The sequence below is a fragment of the Emys orbicularis genome, chromosome 5, assembly GCF_028017835.1.
Source record: "Emys orbicularis isolate rEmyOrb1 chromosome 5, rEmyOrb1.hap1, whole genome shotgun sequence".
NCBI lineage: Eukaryota > Metazoa > Chordata > Testudines > Emydidae > Emys > Emys orbicularis.
In genome coordinates, this window is record NC_088687.1 from 6,344,502 (window position 1) to 6,366,092 (window position 21,591).

At 43.5% G+C, this 21,591-nt stretch overlaps 1 protein-coding gene across 17 annotated transcripts in view; it reads left to right on the top strand.

Annotated features, from left to right (window-relative positions):
- The window catches only part of ADGRL3 (adhesion G protein-coupled receptor L3), a 452,742-nt gene extending 431,498 nt beyond the window's left edge, over nucleotides 1-21,244 (top strand). For 10 of the 17 annotated variants that reach the window (XM_065405559.1, XM_065405564.1, XM_065405568.1 and 7 more), the window contains one exon: nucleotides 20,442-21,244. In XM_065405559.1, coding sequence (XP_065261631.1) covers nucleotides 20,442-21,244 — 803 coding nt within the window. Of the gene's footprint in view, nucleotides 1-14,227; nucleotides 14,357-18,054; nucleotides 18,107-20,441 lie in introns of all 17 variants that reach the window. The other 7 variants (XM_065405572.1, XM_065405573.1, XM_065405574.1 and 4 more) reach the window with 5 other exon arrangements.
- The last annotated feature ends 347 nt before the right edge of the window (nucleotides 21,245-21,591 follow it).

The following is a 21,591-nucleotide window of genomic DNA, read 5'->3' on the forward strand; positions in this document are numbered from 1 at the left end:
CTGAGTTGATTGTGTCTAGTTTGCATATCAATTCCAGCTCAGCAGTCTCTCATTGGAGTCTGTTTTTGAAGTTTTTCAAAAGGGCAGAAAATAGAGAGTTAAAAAGAAAATCATTTTGATACTAGTCAAGTCTAAGAGCCAGTATTCTTGGGATTCCAAATCAAATAACAACACCTCTCAGAGACATAGGGGACAGATTTTCCTGTAGTTCTTAATTCTTAATAGAAATTGGTGGGTGCTGCCTAAATGGAGTTGAGTTCATTTGCAGCTCTGGCCCTTTTAAGTGCTACTATAGGGATGTATCAAGCTCCTAAACTGTATCCCACTGGATATATTTATCTGGCCATCATAACAACCTGAGATTCTCCTGAATTCACCTGGTATTTTTTAAAAAATAACAGGGCAGTTCTGAGAGAGGTGTGAACTGATTCACTCATCTCAATAGGGCATTAAAAGGACACCATCAACTTAAATATCACAAGTCTGTCTGAATGTGTTTTACCTGCTTTACAAGTGACACCAAAGGGTATTACTGTGGCTGAAAAATATCAAAGAAAAAATATTTTCAGGGTTTTTTTCCAATTTGTTTCCCATGTGCAGTTTTCAGCAAACAATATCATCACTGTTTCTCCTGGAACAGCCAGTTAGGTCATCAGAATCCTCCATTGTGTCCCTTCCACACAGCAAGCAACAGTTGAGAACAAATTTTTAATAGGAAAATATGATTGTAAGACCAAAAAAAAAAGCAGACAGACTCAGTGGCAGTTGTAATCCTGAATTTACTTCTAACTTAAATTTTTAAACTGACCATATTTCAAGCTGATGATGCCCCTTTGACTCTGGAACCTAATGATGACATTTGAAAAGCTAGCTTTCCTAAATTAGGCTTCCAGAATACACATGCTAAAGAACACACAGTAACATGTCAAATTTATGTACATAACTGCACACACAAATAGCCAAAGAGAAGTGGCAGGAATACTGGTTGCAGTAAAAGAGCCTTGCAATTTTTTTTTAATTTAATGATGATGAATATAGGAATAACTTTACTAGCAAAGGACTTGGTTTTACAGACACTTACCTCTGTGCATGTGAGTAATACCACTGAAGGACTTGGGAGCTTCCAGCCAAATTTTCAGGAGTTTTCAATGAATGTTGTGCACCCCACTTGAGATCCCTTGTATCAAATTTTCAGAGGTGCTGAGTCCTTCTGGTAGGGGAGCTACAGATGCTCAGCACCTCTGAAAATCAAGCACAAGGCCCCTGATCCTCAAAGATTTTTAGGTCCCTAACTGCCATTGAATATCGATTTCGGTGGGAGGTGCCTAAATGCACTGTACCTTTGAGGATGTGGGCCCAGGTGTCTCAAATTGGGCACGCAGAATTAGTGAACATACTGCGAATATTGGCCTTGTTATTACACAAGGGCCTCAATGCTGCCCTCAGTCTGTGTGCAAACCTTCAATTGTTAGGAGTAGTGGGCCTGTTCTGGATCAAGGGCAGTGATAAGTAGCTGGAAATTTGTAGCCTCATTCCAGGAGACATTAGTAAGGGTTAATGTAACCCCCCTGCACAAAAAGAGGTTGATGGCCCTGCTAGAAAGTTGTTGTGCCTATTACAAGCTGCTGTACTCTATCCCTCAGTGCTCTTCATGTCCAAAGCATGCTTTGGTGCTGTACAAAGACAGAGGAAGACACAGACCCTGCCTCTAAGAGCTTATGTTTTAAAGAGACTTGAGCTCTGTTACTAAAGCCAGTGTAATGGAAGTTTAGTGCTTGTAAAAGGGGCACATCAGTTTAGACCGAAGCCTTCTATTTGTCCTCAGACCAGGGAAAAGGTGGGCTTCCACAGCAGTACAAGCTTCCTCCTTGCTGCCTTGCCAGCATGCCTGCCCTGAAGGGACAGCCTCTAGACTGACGGAGGTTCGTTTGGCCTCCAGTCCTTTTCAGCCCGGACTAAGAGTACCAACTCAGGGGCGGGGTATTCTGAAGTGGACACCTGTGCCCTGATGGAGCTAGGTGTGACTTGTGGAACCATAGATGTAAGAGTTGGCAATGACTTCATGGGTCACCCACGCCTTCTCTCTGCCAGTTCAGAATTGAGTGCTATGGTATATTTTCTAGCATCTTGTTCAGCATAGGATTATACATCGCAAGCAATGGGGCTTCCAGCCCTTCCCTTGGGGGATTACTTCTCAGACTTGTTCATCACACTGCCAGTCAGTATTTCCTGATAAAGCAGACTGGCTTTTTAATTTCTCACTTGCATTCCCAAAACTCCCAGCAAGATCCCACTAATTCACCTCCTTGCTCTCTTTCCACTTACCCAACGTGTATATCTATCTGGCTCTTTCCTGCTGCATAAATGCATCCAGGTCCCTGATTTTTTAGTAGCGCTTCTCCAAACTCCCTCCATTTCCTCTACATCTGTCTAGTAGCGCCTCACCACGAATGGCATGGAATACTTGATGCAATATTCCAGATGCAGTCACACCGGACTCCCCTAAGAAGGGGTTATCATCTCCAAGCTCTGTGATATGAAGCCCATATCTCCACAACCCATATAAATTATGGAACAGCCATTGGGTGGTGCTGTCTGTCAACTGGGCTGAATTTCAGCTGCTGACTTAACAATGAAGGACTTACATTTTAACCATGTATTCCTGTAATATGTGGTAGGAAAGAATTCTGGTGGATGGGACTAAATAAGTTATTATCTGTTTATTTTCACTTGTGAAGGAAAGTCTGTTTGTAAAACATAGATCCCCTTTGAACTAACGATTGCCTCTGCACTTTTTACCAGACATACTTTCATCCCAGAAAAATTATGATTTCTAGCATCGAGGGTAAAGACTTGGGGAATGTACAGTTACTCATTTTTCTAGTGATGTGCAAAATGAATCTCAGTACCGATTGTCTTCTAGTTTATTTGCCCTCTCTGCTGCCTGAAGCTATGTTAGCCAAGATTTGTTCCAGAGATTTCAATGAATGATGTGGCATCCTGCCTTTGGGAGATCCTAGGGGCTGCTGTGATTTTAGGATTGACAGCCGTATAATTGGAAGTCGGTCGTTAGGTGGATCAAATTTAAAGAAGAAAATGGAGGGCAAGGCAGTTTCTGAAAGCAGAGCAGGCTTTGGGGAGTATTAGACCCAGTGCTGTATTATTGCAGAGCAGTCTGAAGGTGGTGACTTTGGAGGAGGAATGAACTGTGATCTGTAATCTGGCTGTGCGCTAGGGAGAACTGCAGATGTCAAGGGGATGGAATCTTTTCCCAGAGCCTAGAAGAGTAGCAGAGCTGCCCCATGGCGACTCCTGCAGACCCAGGGGAGTCGTCGAGAACAAGAACAGATTGGAAACAAGGCATAACTTTTTACCAGCGAGAGTAATTAACCACTGGAACAATTTACCCAGGGGTGTGGTGGATTCTCCATCACTGACCATTTTTAAAGCAAGATTGGATGTTTTTCTAAGAGATCTGCTCTAGGAATTATTTTGGGGACAGTTCTCTGGCCTGTGTTATACAGGGAGTCAGACAAGATGCTCACAATGGTCTCTTCTGGTCTTGGTATCTCTGGAAAAAACCCATCCCCATGCAGTGGGATCTGACCTGCTCCGAGCATGCCTCCAAAGCAGGGTGCAGGGACCCCCTCCCCCACAGCTGTGATTGGAGACACACAGATGGTGCAAGGCACCCTGCATGGCAGAACGACCCCGCGGTTCCGCACTCAGAGCCTGTGGGCTGTGTCCCTAAGAAATAAATGCAACTAGAAGGGATCTGAGATAACACGAAAGGACATGGTACCAGTATATGAAGGGTGTACACATTCAGGAGGTATGGTGATGGTATGGCTGTGCCCTGGGAACACCCCCCCCTCCCGCCTAGCCCTCCAGGGTCCCAGCCAGAACTGTGGAAGAAGCAAAGAGAAGACCATCCCACCAGAACCCTTCCCAGGTTTGGCCGAATTCAGCGCATTCTGGGTCAGAAGCTGGAGAGCACCGTGTGAATAATGTCACATGCCGTATAGAGAGTTTATGGGGCAGGTTTTCAAAAGCTGTCAGGGCCCATTTTCAAGGGCTCAGCACCCATTTTTGCAACATTTTCAAAGGGCTCCTCATTCAACATCCTGAGCTCTTCTGAAAAGCTGGCCACTCACTTTGGTGCCTGACTGGCCGATGGGCCCTTGGAAGTCTGACTCCAGATTGGGGTGCTGAGCAGTTTTGAAAATCTGACTTTCTGTGTGTCTTCCGATCTAGTCACGGAGCTTCAGTTAAAGGAAGTCCCAGACACTGGGATCTCAGCAGGTATAAGGAAAAGGAAATATAAACAATAAACATGTAGGCTGAATATCAGAGGAAAGTCCAGATTGCAATGGTGGAAGCTCCAGTATTTGCCAGTTAAACTCGAATGGCCAAATGATTGAAATACAAACTGCAAGTTACAATCCTGCACAGGACTCTGGTCTTAAAATATCAGATGCAAATATGTGCGTGCGTGTATGTATATCTCTTATTTCTGCATTAAAGCATGAAATGTTTAATTTCAGACAAAGATGGCCTAGAGCTTTAGAACCTCATTTGTTGAAACTCTATTTCACTGCAGTCAGTATTAATAGCTTCTCAATGAATAGATTAGATGCTGCAAGTGACAACAAACCTATTTGAGAGAAATTTAATAGGCAGGTTTATTGAAGTTTATTAGCTCAATCTTGTTGGCTATTAGAAGAACAGAGCCTGATAAATCTAAATGTCAAAGCGTTTGTTTGTGGGTACCAGCAAAATGCTGGAATACCTGTCCCACCCCCCACCTCACCCAGTGAACGTGTCTCATTTGACTCTTCATCATTTCATTAACTGTTTGAGTAAATTGAATGAGAACTTGAATAAGAGAACCATTTACATACTTGGAAATTCTGCCTGTGAAGGACGTTACTGAACACTGATAAGGAAAGCTCCAGTCAGACCATTAGGTCTGGCTCAGACAAGCTTTCTTTCCTGCTTTGTGTGTAGGCAAACAAAGAATGTTTAATTTCAGACAATTTTCAGAGAACGCAGATAAATACATTTATACCGGAATTAATAAAAACTGGCTAGAATTCACACACTTCAATCAGCATAGCCCAGCTATTTCAGTACCAGCAGAATTAGAAAGTTGAATTCTCTTCTAGAGTTTAGCCTTAGGGAGTTGGAATAAGAAATCCTCTCAAATCAGGCATTTGTATTGTGAACCTGTGTTTCTCAACTCATTCATCAGTCTCCAAAAACGAATGAGAATTTCCTACCTCAAGGCCATGCTCAAATAACGTTAGTGAGTGAAATCTTTCAACGAGAGACCCATGACTGTGGTTGGTCTAGGTCAGGGGTGGGCAAACTTTTTGGCCTGAGGGGCACATCGGGGTTCTGAAACTGTGTGGAGGGCGGGGTGTAGTGTATTAATTTGCTCCCCATAGGAATGTGCTACTTATGGTGTACTGCTTACGGCTGCCAGTCCTGGTGCTCTGAGCGGCATGGCAAGGGGGCGGGGGGCAGGGAGCAGGGGGGTTGGATAAGGGGCATAGGATCCCGGGGGTAGTCAGAGGAGAGGGAGCAGGGGGCGGTTGGATGGGGCAGAGGTTCTGGTGGGGGGGACGGTCAGGGGACAGGGAGCAGGGGGGGTTGGATAGGCGTGGGAGTCCCGGGGGGCCTGTCAGGGGTGAGGGTGTGGATAGGGGTCAGGGCAGTCAGAGGACAGGGAGCGGGGGGGGGGTTGGATAGGGGTGGGGTCCCGGGGTGCCTGTCAGGGGCGGGAGTGTGGATAGGGGTCAGGGGACAGGGAGCAGGGAGGTTGGATAGGGGGTGGTGTCCCGGGGGGGTGGTTAGGGGCGGGGGGTCCCGGGAGGGGGCAGTCAGGGGACAAGGAGCAGGGGGGGTTGGATGGGTCGGGGGTTCTGAGGGGGGCAGTCAGGGGGTGGGAATTGGGAGGGGGCGGCGGCCAGGCTGTTTGGGGAGGCACAACCTTCCCTACCCGGGATGTGGTGTATTAAATTGTTCCCCATAGGACTGTGCTACTTACGAAGCACCAGGACTGACAACCATGAGTAGTACATGGTAAGTAGCACATTCCTACGGGGAGCAATTTAATACACTACATCCGGTGGCTCACGCAGAGCTGGCGGCACAGCGAGCTGAGGCTGTGGGGGAGGGGTCAGGGGCTAGCCTCCCCGGCTGGGAGCTCAAGGGCCAGGCAGGACGGGCCCGCGGGATGGATGTGGCCCGCGGGCCGTAGTTTGCCCACATCTGGTCTAGTTCAATATCATTGACCCCAGCAGAAGAAAAGATGGTCCAGTGGTCAGGGTACCTGGCTGTATTCCCTGCTCTGACTCAATTTTTTGGGGTGTCCTCATGCAAGCCACATGGGGTTAGATCCACAAAGGGATGTAGGTGCCTAACTGCCACTTCAGGTACCTGAATCCGAAATTTAGATCCCAAATTCCCCACTCAGCTGTAGGCCTCTGAAGTCGCTAGGCACCTCGCTGTCTGCTGGCAAAGTCCCCGAGTTGCCTGATTTGAAGCAGGAACTTGAACCCAGGTCGTCCAGGAGAGTGTGCTAACCACCAGGCTATATAGTTATATTCTCTCTCTCTCTCTCTCTGGCCCAACGACTATTAAAGTATTTCATGTCAAGTGGAACAGCTTCAACAGGAGAGATGGAGACTCACCCCAGAATCCTCCAGAGCGCAGTGGTCAGGGCACCGAGGTTGGAGGGCTGGGTTCCAGCTCTGAATCAGACTGAGTGAGGTCTCTCACATCTCAGCGAGAGCTCTAACCTCTGGGCTATTGGGCATAGGGGCGGGGGAGGCACTGCCACCTTCTCCTCTCTGTGCTGTGGGGTTTTTTTGGTGAGAAAAGGCTGACTTGACTTAGGGGCCTCACTCCAGTGGAGGGTTCATGGCTGAGAATCAAGACCAGAGTCGGGTGCCTAAGTCCCTTTGAACCTTCTCCTGGAGCTAGGTGCCTAAGCCTCCCCTCAGCATTTCCTATTGGCTAGTTTAGGCAGCTCCCTGCTCAGCATGCTGGCTTCTGTGAATCGCAGTCTTAGGTGCCTAATTCTGCCCATGCCCGGCAATGGGGGACCCAGGTGCCTAAGCAGGGGCTGTAGATTTTACTTGCGCAGCAGGGGAGCCTAACGCTAGATGTTGCAACTGTAACCCTAAGTCCCCTTCATGGATCTTGCCTTTAGTCTGGGTCTTAGTTCCGCAGTTGTACAGTGGTACTTCCGACCTCACAGGGGTGTTGTGCAGATAAATACATTTAAGATTGTGAGGCTCAGAGATGCTGTGGTCATATATCATCGAAAGATACGCTGGCCAGTGCCAGCTGCTGCAGGGGGTAGGAACTTACCTGTACAATACTATAGCATACTGGGGTGGGAAGGGGGTTGAGGTTTCTTCTTTTTGAAGGGCATGCTGGCTAAGGCCTGGACAATTTTAGACTGGAATGGAGAAGGGTTGAAGCCAGGCATAACAGACTGGGTCCATTTCCCTCAAACTGGGTATGTAAGTATGTTATTAATTGCACAGGTATGTGATCCTAGAGAAAGGCACATCTCTCGAGTAACTTTGTTAATTGCTTTTGAAAGGTAATGCTTTTTCACCAAGTCTGAAGCAGCACATGAATGCATTTCCTTTCTGGTGCCCACTGGGTAGACCAGACAGACGATTCAAGTTCATTTAAAGGCCTTCCGCACTGCTTTGTCAGCCAGCTGTCAGCAAGAAGTTATTTGAATTGTGGTCCTGAATGATACAGTCTAGACTTGAGTGACATCCACCTGTCAGCTTCCCTTTCATTCTTTGCTTTCATTGAATGTTTAAAAGCATACATATAGTTCATGGATGTGCAGTTCTCTATTAAACTCTCCCAAAATTATTTCTTCATTCAATATCCTCTTGCATCAAGGACGTGAATTTCTGTCTTGCAAAGGGGGAAATAAGGTACAATTCACAGTGCACACTATAGCTATAATGGTATCTACTTTCATATACACACAGAGTAGATAAACTTAACAATGACAGGTTTCAGAGTAGCAGCTGTGTTAGTCTGTATCCGCAAAAAGAACAGGAGTACTTGTGGCACCTTAGAGACTAACAAATTTATTTGAGCATAAGCTTTTGTGGGCTACAGCCCACTTCATCGGATGCATAGAATGGAACATATATTGAGGAGATATATATACACATACAGAGAGCATGAAAAGGTGGGAGTTGTCTTACCAACTCTGAGAGGCCAATTAAGTAAGAGAAAAAAACTTTTGAAGTGATAATCAAGATAGCCCAGTACAGACAGTTTGATAAGAATTGTGAGAGTACTTACATGTGGAGATAGATTCAATGTTGTAATGGTTCAGCCATTCCCAGTCCCTATTCAAGCCTAAATTGATTGTATCTAGTTTGCATATCAATTCAAGCTCAGCAGTTTCTCGTTGGAGTCTGTTTTTGAAGCTTTTCTGTTGCAAAATTGCCACCCGCAGGTCTGTCATTGAGTGACCAGACAGGTTAACGTGTTCTCCTACTGGTTTTTGAGTGTTATGATTCCTGATGTCAGATTTGTGTCCATTAATTCTTTTGCGTAGAGACTGTCCGGTTTGGCCAATGTACATGGCAGAGGGGCATTGCTGGCACATGATGGCATATATCACATTGGTAGATGTGCAGGTGAACGAGCCCCTGATGGCATGGCTGATGTGATTAACAATGTAAAGCCTTTATGGGCAGTTATAGTCAGAAGAGTGACTGTAAAAACTGGCATCATGGGGTTTGTCATTTGTTCTCCCTCGGCTTCTGTATCAGATTTGCTGAGTTTACAATTCAAAAGATGATTTTTCGAACTGACAGCCCGGCTGCCTGGGATCTAAAAATCATTCCTTTTAAACCTCCACCAATAATAAAGATTCTGGTTCAGAACTTAGCTTAGTAAAAGCCATGCATGGAGAAGACTAGAACTTGGCTCCCACTTTAGTAGCTGTGTTGGTTCTGCATTGCTAACAACAGTCCAAGTTGGCTTTGTCAGTAAAATAAGCAGCTATGACTCAAAGATGCCCACAGAGTTGGTATGTTGAGTACAACTGAGTGAGTATGGCAAACGAATAAAATAAAAAAGGGGGGGAGGGCACACAATTATTTGGATTATAGAAGAATTCATTTGGACTGTATTTGCACCTCTTTTTTATTTGCTTTGGGTGCATATTCTAGCAGATGACTTTCCTAACAGGCACTTTTGCCAAAACAACAAATGTAAGCAGAATATTTGTGAAATGCAGATTTCAGATTCATCATGTTGACTTTTCATTGAGGAAACCTGATTCTAACGACCAGATGCAGATGACAGTTGCTCACGTTAAATAATAAACTTGCCTCTGAAGTGGACCTCCCCAATCAAAGGTCGACTGTGAGTAAGGGTATCGGAATCTGGCCTTACAAGTGACACTCATCCAGTCCAGCAACAAAAAGAGATCGCGTGACAAATCCAAAAAGCTCATCTTTAAAATATCAAACTCTCTCACAGACCAAGAATAAGTCACTGAATATATCCAGCAAGTCATTCTGAATAACACATCTGAGAAAATTGTGATCTGTCTGCTGAAAATTCATGAACAGAAAAAGAGGTGAAATGGTTGAAACAATTATTTGCTACGAATTATTCACCCAACTCTGGTGTAGAGTAAGAGAGTGCCATTTCACAAGGTAAATCTCGGTTTATAATCACAGTGTATAAACACTTTATTGGAGATAACCTGTAACTGAGTATCTATGAACTTTGAAGGTGCTTAGAATCTCAACCAGGATCTAGATCAGAATTGCACAGTTGCCTCTTCAGCTATATATTGGATTGAACCAAATCCTAGATCAGAACTTTTGCGTTGTTGAAATAGAAATCTGAGTATTGCTGTTTCTTTGTGTTGTGTTGTTCAGAGTTACAACTTCTGATCCTGGTATGCTATGGTTACTAGCCTTTGGCTACTGGCTCCGTTTTTAGTTGGCTCCTCTCATTAGACAAGGACACCCCAAGATGTGTGTCTGGGATGACCCTTGATTCTTTCTGACTTCATGGCCACATGCTTACACGCATGTAGAGTGCAACAATGTTTTGGAAAGGAAAATTAAGGTACTATCGATAGCATCTCTTCAACTTACAGAACCCCGGGAATTTCCACTCACAGAAGCTGACAACCAGTCACATGTAACTAAACAAATAAATTATTTGTTTGCCAAATATGCACAATATGCAAGTGCCATGAGAAACCGAGCAGAGAGGTTTTATGCAAGGAAGGCTATCACTAAATTGCTAGCTACATGAAGAAGATATTGGGGGCATATCCTCAGCTTGTGTAAATTGGCATTGCTCCATTGAACACAATAGAGCTTAGGATCCAGCTATAAGTGAATAAATAAATAAATACAAACTATGAACCAGATGCTTCTGGCTGAGGATATTGGGCAGACAGCCAGGGAGAAGTCAGGCAGCACATAGCAAGAAAGGTTCCTCACACTGAGTGGAATCAAAACAGGCAATTCACATACACAGCCTGCTTCCTTCTACTTTGAAACTCACACACCCCGGCCTTCGCTAGCAACTTTCAAAGCACCTTTCCCTTCCAACCTGTCACCCCATTCCACACACTTCCCTATCAGCGAAGTCCGCACTCTGTTGCCATAACGTCTCCCACAGGCTCTGTTGCTAAGTGCTCTAGTTTGTCTGGTATGCTGTTTCTTTGGGGAAATAATATGCTTGTCTCTCGCTCCTTTTTCTTCCCAGCCACTTGTTACAGAGGAGCTGGAGTCTTATAGAAACCTTTGATATTTTTAGAAACCCTGCTGCTCGGATCACATGTTTTCTATATTTGGCTTTGCTCATTATTTATTACCAAGGACATTTTCATGCAAACAGGAGGGTTGTTTGTGAGTTCACCTGCCCCCGCTGCTCATTCCTCATCTGAAATCCTAATCCCGTTTCTAGTAGCCCTGATGGTTGCCATGGTGATGTTGAAGTGTCACAAAGAAAGCAGGATGGGAACTCAGAAGTGTGGCTAGTGTCAGGGAGTTGGATTTTTTTTTATTACTGACCCTCCCTTTTGAAAAGAGAGCTCATCTTTTTTATTATTATTTTTGGAATGAAAGCTTTAATTATCGGTCATTTGGACCCCCCGAACCCCCCAGCAGTCACTGGAGCTGGGAAGATTGTGCTTCTGAGATTGATTAATAATAATACCCATCTCTTATATAGCACTTTTCATCCACAGGCTTGAAAGCGCTTTACAAAGGAGGCCAGTAGCAGAAGGGAGGGTCTTGAGGGCAAAGTTAGGAGCTGGATCCAAACACTTTAATAATATCATTATGTTTTATTTTCTTGTAAAGACCAAGGTTCTGTTTGCTTTGACCCTCCTGTTTTTGGGTCCATGATCCCAGCCTTCTTTTACGGTGGGGAAACAAGCAGGGCCAAATTCTGTGCTCAGTTACGTTATAAATCCAGATTAAACCCTCTGACTTCCGCAGAGTTAGTTACTCCAGATTGGCACTGCTGTAACCAAGAGCAGAATTTGGTCCCCCCAGTAAAATGAAATCATTTTTAATGGAAATGACCTCAGTAAGAAAGAGGAAGACAGAAAATAAGCTGCTATTAATCTTGTTTAGTATATTTATACGCAGTCTGTGTGAGGTCAGTTTCTGTCCCTCTCCCATTGGAGAGATATTATTCATTAAGAGTCAGATTTGCAGAGTCTGATCAACTATGTATTTTTTTTCAAGTTTCCCATCAGAGGCCAGGTGTCCATTTAAATGAAATGCTGTGAGTAGGCCCTAACGTATACAGCCTGGTAGTTCACTTTGTGTTGCATTGAGGCTTGATTTTTCAGGAAATCCACCTCCATGGTAAAAACAACGAGGAGTTGATACAGACTAACCCAGCTACCTCTCTGAAACCTGTCACCTCCATGGTAGAGTCCCACAGATGTTACCAACTGCTGAGTGTCCTATGTGAGATGCATGAGGGGGTGGGGTTCAGTCCAGTCCCCGGTGGGCAAGCGTCAGCATCACAAAATCAGCATTACATCTCAACAGAGAGGCCAGCCCATAGAGCCTGGTTGTGCTTGTTATTAGTGGGGTGGTGCCTTCTGGGGTTGGTGATGAGGTCTCAGGAAGACCTGCACTGCCTTCGAAGTGCTCTAAGATAGAGAGAGAGTCTCCAGGTTCCTCACACTAGCCCCTTCCATCAGCAGTAAATCCACTCCAGGCAAGACGCCCCCCAAAGGGGCAAGGCCAGAGCCATGGGCATTCCTGCCCCCCAACCAGCAAAGGAGGTAACGTTACCCCTCCTGAAGGGCAGAATTCCTCCTCCCGTGGGGTGGCAGAGCTCTGCACTGCACCAAGCCCAGGGCTGGGCCTCCAGGGCTTGGGCAGCGTGTGCTGGACAGACGGGACCATTGGAAGGGCCTGTGTTAAGCTGGAAGCAGGAGTTTCAGTGGATAACCGTAGGCAGTTTCCAGCTCTTTGTAACAGAGTGAAATATACAAATAACGTATATTTATTTATCGGCACATAATGACATGGAGCCACCTCCTGGGCCAACAGCACCACGTGACACATGGACCCTCCTGTCTCGGGTCTGCGTGAGCTGTGCCCCAAAATGGCTGCCACCCTTTCCCCCTCTCACATATGTTCTTTGTAACCCCTTCTGTTCTGTCACATTTTTTCCCTTTTGTTGCTAAGTCATGTTCTGCTTCCTCTCCCCCAGTGACTCTCCCCTGCCCTCCAAACTCCCCACTCCCTCCCGCCCTCACCACAGGCCTTCATGTTGTTGTGACCGGGGGGTCCCTTGGCATGCCCCACAGATGAGCTGAGCACCTCAGGAGCAGAGGCGGCTGCCTGTTTTGGGTGCTGCAGTGGAAGCAGGGAGGGTAGGCTGGTGCCTTTTGAAGAGCCATCTACACCCAGGGCTGCACCTTGGCAGCAGGTTGTTGAAGCAGAGGTGTCATTCTGTTTTCTTCACCCCTACTTCTCTTCTCCACTGTCCTGCAAGCCCCCTCTTGCCTGCTGTAGCACCTCTTGCCCCGGCAGGGCCTGCTGACCTGGCAGGGAAGTGTGATAGACCAGGTTAGGCCAGGAAGTAAAGAATATGTATGCGCTTGACTCTTCCGGCCAGTGACCGAGGGAATGTCCCTTCTCCCTGCTCCTAGTCTGAGGGTTGGTCTTTGGTAACGATGCTGTGATCCATGTCAGATTTTCAACTGCCCCTTCTCATAGATGTGTATTCCTGCTGCGAATTGGCTAAGGCAGGGGAGGGAAGCCACTGCCACACGAACCAACTTCCTTCCCTTAGACATAAGGTAGGTGTCTCTGGTCACATGCTGAAGAGCAAAAATCCAGCAGCTCAGTCTCCTGAAGTCTAGCATAAAGAACAGGCTGAGTTGTGGCCCCTCAGCTTCCTCTACAACTAGGTTGTAGTTTCCAAAATGACAGCCAACGAGGACGTGAGTGAAAAATTGTATTTGCAAAGGCAACGTAGAGCCCTGGAATAGGAAGATCTCTATGGGCTGCCTGGTCCCGTCTGTAGGAACTCTTGAAAGAATTATGATGCTGTTGACGTCGGCAACAATGCTCACGCTTGTAAGGGTACATTGTTGTTGCACAGTAAGCTGTTACCGCGTAGATTTAAAGCACAGTGGATAGAATTGTACCTGCCCTATTGTACATAAATAGCTGCTCCCGGAATAAGAGCTCTCATAAGTGCCCAGAATCTTATGGAAGCCAACATTTTCCATCCTTCCTTTTTTATATATGTTCCGAGTGACCAGTTAATAAACCCTAGTCAACAGTGAAATTTGAATGTATTTTCATGTGAGTCATTGTTATTGTTTGGTTCATATGGCACTTTCTGGAGACGATCCCCTCCCCGCATTGTGTAGACTGTCACCTTTTGTCGTATCCTTGCTTATACTCTGAGCAACTAGGGAAACCGCCATAAATGTGGGTTATCAGCATTCCAATCCATTTTCTTTCGCATTGACTTGGATTTGTGCATTGTCAGAAACATCTGTGCTGCTTTAGTGGCATATAGTTTTCAAGTCTAATTAGCTGGCTGCTTGTAATCAGGACTATTTCAACTGTTGTCATTCTGAATGTTCTTTTTTCCTTTTTTTTTTATACCATATTTGCCTGATTGACCTTTTTTTTTCTGTCTTTCTATCGGGCTGCTCCAGGAGCCATGGCTAATCATCTTATAACCAATGCTCTGCTTCGTCCTCATGGCACTAACAACCCTTATAATACATTGCTCGGGGAATCGGCGGTCTATAACAACCCTTCTGTCAGCATGTACAACACACAAGGTGTGCAGGAGTTTCTCTCTAATTTTTTCTAGTGAGAGTCCCATTTTATGTGGCTTATATAGGCCCATTTTTTATTTTTTCCCTTTGTCCCCCCATCCCCCTTTGTTTTTTTGGAACCGGGTATAAATAATCTCTCCTCTCATCTCAGTACATTTTTCCATTTTCCTTAGGTTTTTTCTCACTAGCCCTACCAAATGACCAGCTTCAGTTTGATAGCCACTCATCAGATCCATTCAAATATCTGTGGTGGTTTTGATTCCTTTAGTTTTAGTCATCGGTGTGTGTTTTGTCCACTGTATCCATTTATCGCTTTGTTGTCAGTTCGTTTCTTTGTTAAATCATTCATTTTAGAAAGAGGAGCACCTTTCAAGGTAAGTGAGGTCAAAATGGCCTTTGATACCAAAGCTACTATTGCTTTTGGAATAGCATATAGAAAAATAAATTGTCAATAGCTCATCAATGTATCTATCAGAGATTATGCATTAAAAAAAACAAACACCCTTGAGCTCTAAGAGGGATATGGAACCAGAAATCTAGACTGATTCCAAAGAGAGCAGATTTTAGAGTGGAATAATAAATGTATTGTCATGTAAATAAATGCAAACTACATGTGCTTTAAGGAGACCAAATAAGAGCTCCAGGAAACTAGAAACTGGAATCAAATAGCTGCAAAGAGTCGGCTGGACCTAGTCTATAAGATTCTAATGCAAAAATCGTTCCCTTGTGACCTATATATTTGTCTTCTTTATTTGCTCTGGTTGCATGAGTAGACCATGTTTGTAAATGAACGTCACGATGCTTTTTGTTATAGATAGCTCTATTTACAAATGATTTGGGGAATAAATCTGGTATTTGGACGCTTGATCAGGTTGCATCTGTTAAGTTTGATAGTTCAGTCTTTTATCCATTTTTCCCCCCCTAGACAACTGAATCATTGGAGAGTAACTCTGCTTTCAAACACAAATACTTTCTAAAATGTCAGCTCTCTTTATTTGCTCCTCTTCTAATTAAGGTGTCCCTTTGCAGTAAGGGGTCTCATAAGAAAGTGAATAAATAACGGCAACAGTGCAAGCAATAAAGATATGTTGTAATATGCAGCATTGTTTATGGTAAAATTATATATTGACTTGTATCATTAGGGTCTTTTAATTCCAACCGCAAAGGGGAAAGCATATGCATTTGACCTTTTTTCTGTTCATAAATTTCTTGAACCGTACTAACTTCTCACAATAAATCAGATTGCACTAATTCTTGTTAAAGGAACTAACATTAAGCGTGAATTGCTCTGAATTTTAAGAGTTTGCTATATCACAACTGTTGAAGCAAGTTTTGATAATCTGTACAGTTTTGGTATGTAAATATTTATATTTTCTTACTGGAGAAGTGTTAAGGTTGTTACTGTTAAAAAGATGCTATGCTTTAAGATTAATATCATTTTACATCTGCTTTCAAAACTAGCCAGGGGAAGTTTTAAACTGGGTTATAGAGGTACTGTCTGGATGGCAGCAGGAAATGTCGAGTCAGAATTTGGCTTATTGTAATCCCCAGTTTTCTTGGCTGTGTGTCTCAGCTCTACAAATGTGCTCAGGGCTGAAATATGACAAAAAGTTTCTGCTAGAAAGTGCATTTAAAAAAAAAAAGTCATCTAATTTTAAGGCCCAGCTGCTAATTTTGTTATTTGCACTGAGTAGAACCTCATTCCACAAATAGTCCCTTTGATTTTAAGGTGCTACTCAATACAAGGGAGCAGAACTGGGGCCAGAGAGGTTATAAGTATGCTAAAAGCAGACCTGTTCAGGGTTCAGTCAATAGAAATTAAAGAGAACTCCGTGAGTACTGATGCGAGTTAAGCCACTGGATATTTACCATTGACTTCAGTGGGAGCAGAATTGAAGTCAGTATTTCTGGGAGACTACGAGTTTATTGATAACCATAAATATATCACGGGAAGTAAGACGTGTAATAGATATTGCCTTTGAAACTAGGTGATTGTCTCTGGGCAGGAATTTCTTCGTAGTGTTTGATGTATGTCCCTATGAATTTTAGAGGAGTCCATATTGCAGCCTCAAGTTAGTAAATACAGATTCCACAAAAGGCCTTATGAATCCCATGGGATTCATGCATACTGACCCAACAGCCAAATTAACGGAGCCATTGTGATAATCTATTGAGTCAGTAACACATTTTATAAATATCCATTCGGTGCCACTTAAGCATGGCTTCGTGCGCTTCCCATGCACTACAAATTGTCACCGCATTTGGGTTTGTCTTGACTAGGATTTAATGGTTACAGCATGCTAGAGAACATCTTCTAGCTAACATGTTCTAAAACTCTAATGTAGACAAGGCGGTGGCTTCTTGCACCTCCCTCTGAAACGTCTGGTATTGGCCATTGTCAGAGACAGGGCACTGGGCTGAATGAACCTAGGGTCCAAACCAGGGCAGCAATTTCTGTGTTCCAGTGTATGTTAGCTACCTTCTCTGCTCTAGACTTTTATAATTTGCTAGCTAAAACATTCTAGCCAAATGACACTAAATCTTAATCAAGTCAAGCCCTTTGGATCTGCTATTTCTGGGCAGGGAATCTCTGCAGCTGCTCTCCCTTGCAAAAGCAGAGTTGAGCACTGCTTGCGGGAATCTGTTTTCACAAGTATTTGACTTCAGGGGGAGCTGTGTATAGCGCAGTTGCAGACCACATGCCCACCTAGCACTCTGTACTGCAGCACAGTTTTGTCTGAGAACAGGTGGTTGCCATTAGGATCCAAAGCCCATTGACACCAATGGAAAGACCCTTCAGGTCAGGCCTTAGAAGTCAGTGGTGACACTCTCAATTCCTTTGATGGGACGGGTTTGGCCATGAAGGAGTGAATAAGGTAGTAGTTGAGAAATTGAGGGGTTTGCTGAACCATAGAGGTTGCCACAATTTGGACCTGAGAGAGGAGGTGTTTTCACTGGATAGACTGAAATCAATTTGAGTCTTGAATAAATGATGGGTGTTTTATAAAAGCTTTCGTGAAAGATCATTTTAATAGAAGAAGGAAATAAGATAACATAAATGAGGTGTGCCACAAACTAATACAAAATGGGAAATTGAAAGTTAACACTTCATCCTCATCTTTGGTGTGTTTGGTTTAAAAGCAAAAGCAAACAAATAAATAAATGCTTCATTGCAAAAGGTTTTAAAATGCCAGCACGCCCTGGATGAACAAAACCCCACAGTAACAAAACAGTGTGTGCACAAGATGGAAGACACAATAGTTTAGCAAGGAAATGTGTTTCAATTTCAACTGCCGGGGTGGTTATAACTAACAGTAAGTAACAACATTCATTCTAATGTCATTAAAAGTGTCTGTCTTTCTGAGTGGGGATTGCCAGTTTAAACTTTACATTTCCAGATGTTTATTCTTGATTTGTGTTGCACCCTAAAAATGTAAACTGAGATGGAAAAAAATTCAAAAAGGGATCTTTTTTAAAAGTAACGTTTATTATTGTGCTCAAAACATTTTTTTATCTAAAATGTCAGTATTTTAACCTGCATCAAACCATGTAACAGATTCATGTATTCTGGGCAGTGGAAATTATTTCTGTTAACTCTTTTTTCTGCATATCATCAATTTGCTTTTTACTCATGTTTCTCCTACTGTCGCTGTAAGCTTACTTGTTGTTTTTTCTTTCCTTTTCTTCATGCTGTCGTTTAGAGCCCTACAGAGAGACAAGTATGGGAGTAAAGCTAAACATTGCATATCAAATGTAATTTTTTTAGTTCACTTTTATTGCATCACATATAGATGATGTAGTTATTAAAAACGGTTCATTTCTCACAATTCTGAAAACAAAAGAATAAAAACCATATGGATTAATATATATAGTTATATTATATATATTGATACAGATTAGATGCTTTTGTTGTCTATTTTCTTTTTTGTGTCATTTACCCAACATAGGTTCTGTGTCTCGTGTAACTGTGTGTGTGTGTGTGTGTTACATTGTTTTAAATTAAACATTTTTATTTGCAAAGTCATAAACCTTTTATCAATTTATATGGTATATTTCATTATGAAACTTACTCTATTTCAAATGCAATCCATCCACTTTATTTTCCTACAGAATCTTCCAGCCTCCAATTCTATGCATTGGCAGCAGAAATAACAAGCAGTGTCTTCATGCATAAGTTTCTCAGCCATGACCATCAAGCAGACACTGTAGTAACAATCACTCATTACATACAGTCCTTTAAAAATATTTGCTTTTTATTTTCCTTAAACGTTGTGGATCATTTACGAGACCTTCTAATATGAAAATAAATGGCTTTGTTCTATGTCTGTGATGGCTAGTTTATTTTATGCATAACTTTCCTTGTTTGTTTGGAAATACATGATACAACAATATACCGTATGCACCAGAAATCCAAAATAGGGATGACATATTCAGGACATTTCACTCAAAGAAAGAACAAAGTCTGCAGTAGCACTTTCCAGTCTTAGATAGATATCCTGACAGGACTGCATCACAGATATAGACTGAATCCTATATTTTCAGAAGGTACACTAGCAGTGTATTAAGAGTTTTTCTTGCTGATGTGAATGACCATTAATCTTTGTTGTCAACACAGAGCTGCTCTATTCCACCACTGCTGGTTCAGTGTTGTCTGTGATTTTTGGCAGCATCTGAATGCACTAACTGAAAAAACACATGGAAAGTTCATACAGTCTCATGTTGGGTGTTCATTCTAGTGATCACAATAGTCATTAGCATGATAGCTTAACATGCCAGGACCCGATTCTCCTCTCAGTTAAACTGGATTTACTCCACTGGCTTCAAAGCAGTTACGCTTTATCTACAGTGGTGTAAGTGAGTGAAGATTCAAGCCCCTGGTTTTTATTTACAACGTTAGTAGGCTTATGGAAATTTATATAGTTCATTAAATAGTTTCAACAAAACCAACTCATTCCCAGAAGGCACTGGCCTAGTTTCTGCAGTTATATATGTATTTTTTTCCTGTTGTAGGTCAGAAGTCCTAACATTACAGGGATACATTTTCAAAATGGCAGGCAAGCTTATAACTGGCTGACTCATGCAAATGGGAATTATGTGACTAAATACCCAAGCAGCCCTGATGAAAATGCACCCCATCAAATCTACAGTGCCCATAATCCTTACAGCATGCACTGTACATGCTATTGAACAAAGCTACCTAATGAAAAAGTGAAACTCAGAAGCAGCTTTTGAAAGAATATAGTATACGGAGCTTAGCAATAACAACGCGCACAGAACTGTAATCCCTAGCATATGACTATGATATAAAATTCACAGCACAGCATCATGCAAATAATTTTGGTCATGCCCTTGTAACAGAAGGGATGTGATGTATAATTTTAAAAAATCAAACACAGATACACAAGCTAGTCACCATGAAGCAAAAATTATAAATTATATCCATGCAACTCCATTGCATCAAATGGAGTCGCATTAAATGTAAGGAAGGTAAGAATTTCCCCCGCAAGATCTCACGTATGCAATCAGTTTACTAAACCATGTTTTGGGAATGGGCTAGCTACGCTGTAAATACAGGTCCGCCGCTTATGTAACTTGTCATCTTTCCATTGAAATCAGTGGTGCTAGGACAATTTATACCAGCTGAACATCTGCCCCATAGATTTCCTAGTTTTAAGGAACATATAAAAGAAGCTGAGATAGCATTTGGGAGCAGCTATGTGTGATATGAACAGGAGCTATTTGGAGAGGGGCTGTTCCTTCTCTTAAGCTACTGACAAATCAAGTGCAATACCTGATACCAGATATCATTTTCAGTGGAAAAACCTTAATCTTATTAGCTAGAGCTCTTGTTCCCATGTAAAAGATTATTAAGCTTTTTTGTTTTTTCCATGATGCTACTATTGTTATCAAACCCAATCTAATTTTTTTTAATTTTTAATTTTGTTTGATATCAATTTTTACACAGCTGCTGTGTTAACGTAGCAACACAGTGCAGCACTGATTGATTAAGACAGTGTGATGTGTGTACGAGTCCTGCGCGAATGTCCTGTTTTGCCCAAGTCACCCTCTCTTGTGTGATGTTTTTCAGAGGGGCTTCTGAACAATGCCAGGGATACAAGTGTCATGGATACTCTACCACTGAATGGTAACCACGGCAACAGCTACAGCATCGCCAGTGGCGAGTACCTGAGCAACTGTGTGCAAATCATTGACCGTGGGTATAATAACCACACCGAGACTGCCCTAGAGAAAAAGATCCTGAAGGAACTCACCTCCAACTACATCCCTTCCTATCTGAACAACCACGAGCGCTCCAGCGAACAGAACAGGAACCTGGTGAACAAACTCGTCAACGACATTGGCAGTGCGACCGAGGACGACGCCATCGTCCTCGACGACGCCACCTCCTTCAACCACGAGGAGAGCCTGGGCCTGGAACTCATCCACGAAGAGTCCGACGCCCCCTTGCTGCCGCCGAGGGTTTATTCCGCCGAGAACCACCAGCCGCACCACTACACCAGGAGACGGATCCCGCAAGACAACAGCGAGAGCTTTTTCCCCTTGCTAACCAACGAGCACACAGAAGACCACCAGTCGCCCAACAGGGATTCTCTGTATACCAGCATGCCCGTGCTGGCTGGCATGCCCGTCACAGAAAGCGTTACCACCAGCACCCAGACCGACCCCCCCACGGCCAAAAGTGGTGATGCCGACGATGTGTACTACAAAAGCATGCCAAATCTAGGCTCCAGGAACCACGTCCATCAGCTACACACTTACTACCAGCTGGGGCGAGGCAGCAGTGATGGTTTTATAGTCCCACCGAGCAAAGACGGGACTTCCCCCGAAGGGAGTTCCAAAGGACCTGCTCACTTGGTCACTAGTCTATAGAAGATTAAGCAAAAATGTAAAACAACCAACATCCCCTCCCTCTCCTCCCTAACACCTGGTTTACTGTTCTGAGTTAATACAAGCAGTGGTAATATTGTGCGTACTCCTAAATCTTCGTGCTGTTCTAAAAAACAAACAAACGGTCAGACTTTTTTTTTTACTGGAATTTTTAGGCCAGCCCGGGGAGAGTAATAACTGATGAAATTCCACCCCTTTCCTCCCCTCCCTCTCTCAGACAGACTTCATTATGTTAATGAAAGAGATACAACAGATAATGGCACACTTCGTGGCCTTCTCGAGTTATGCTGTGTTTGTTTAAACATCCTTGATGCTCTGTTGCTACTATT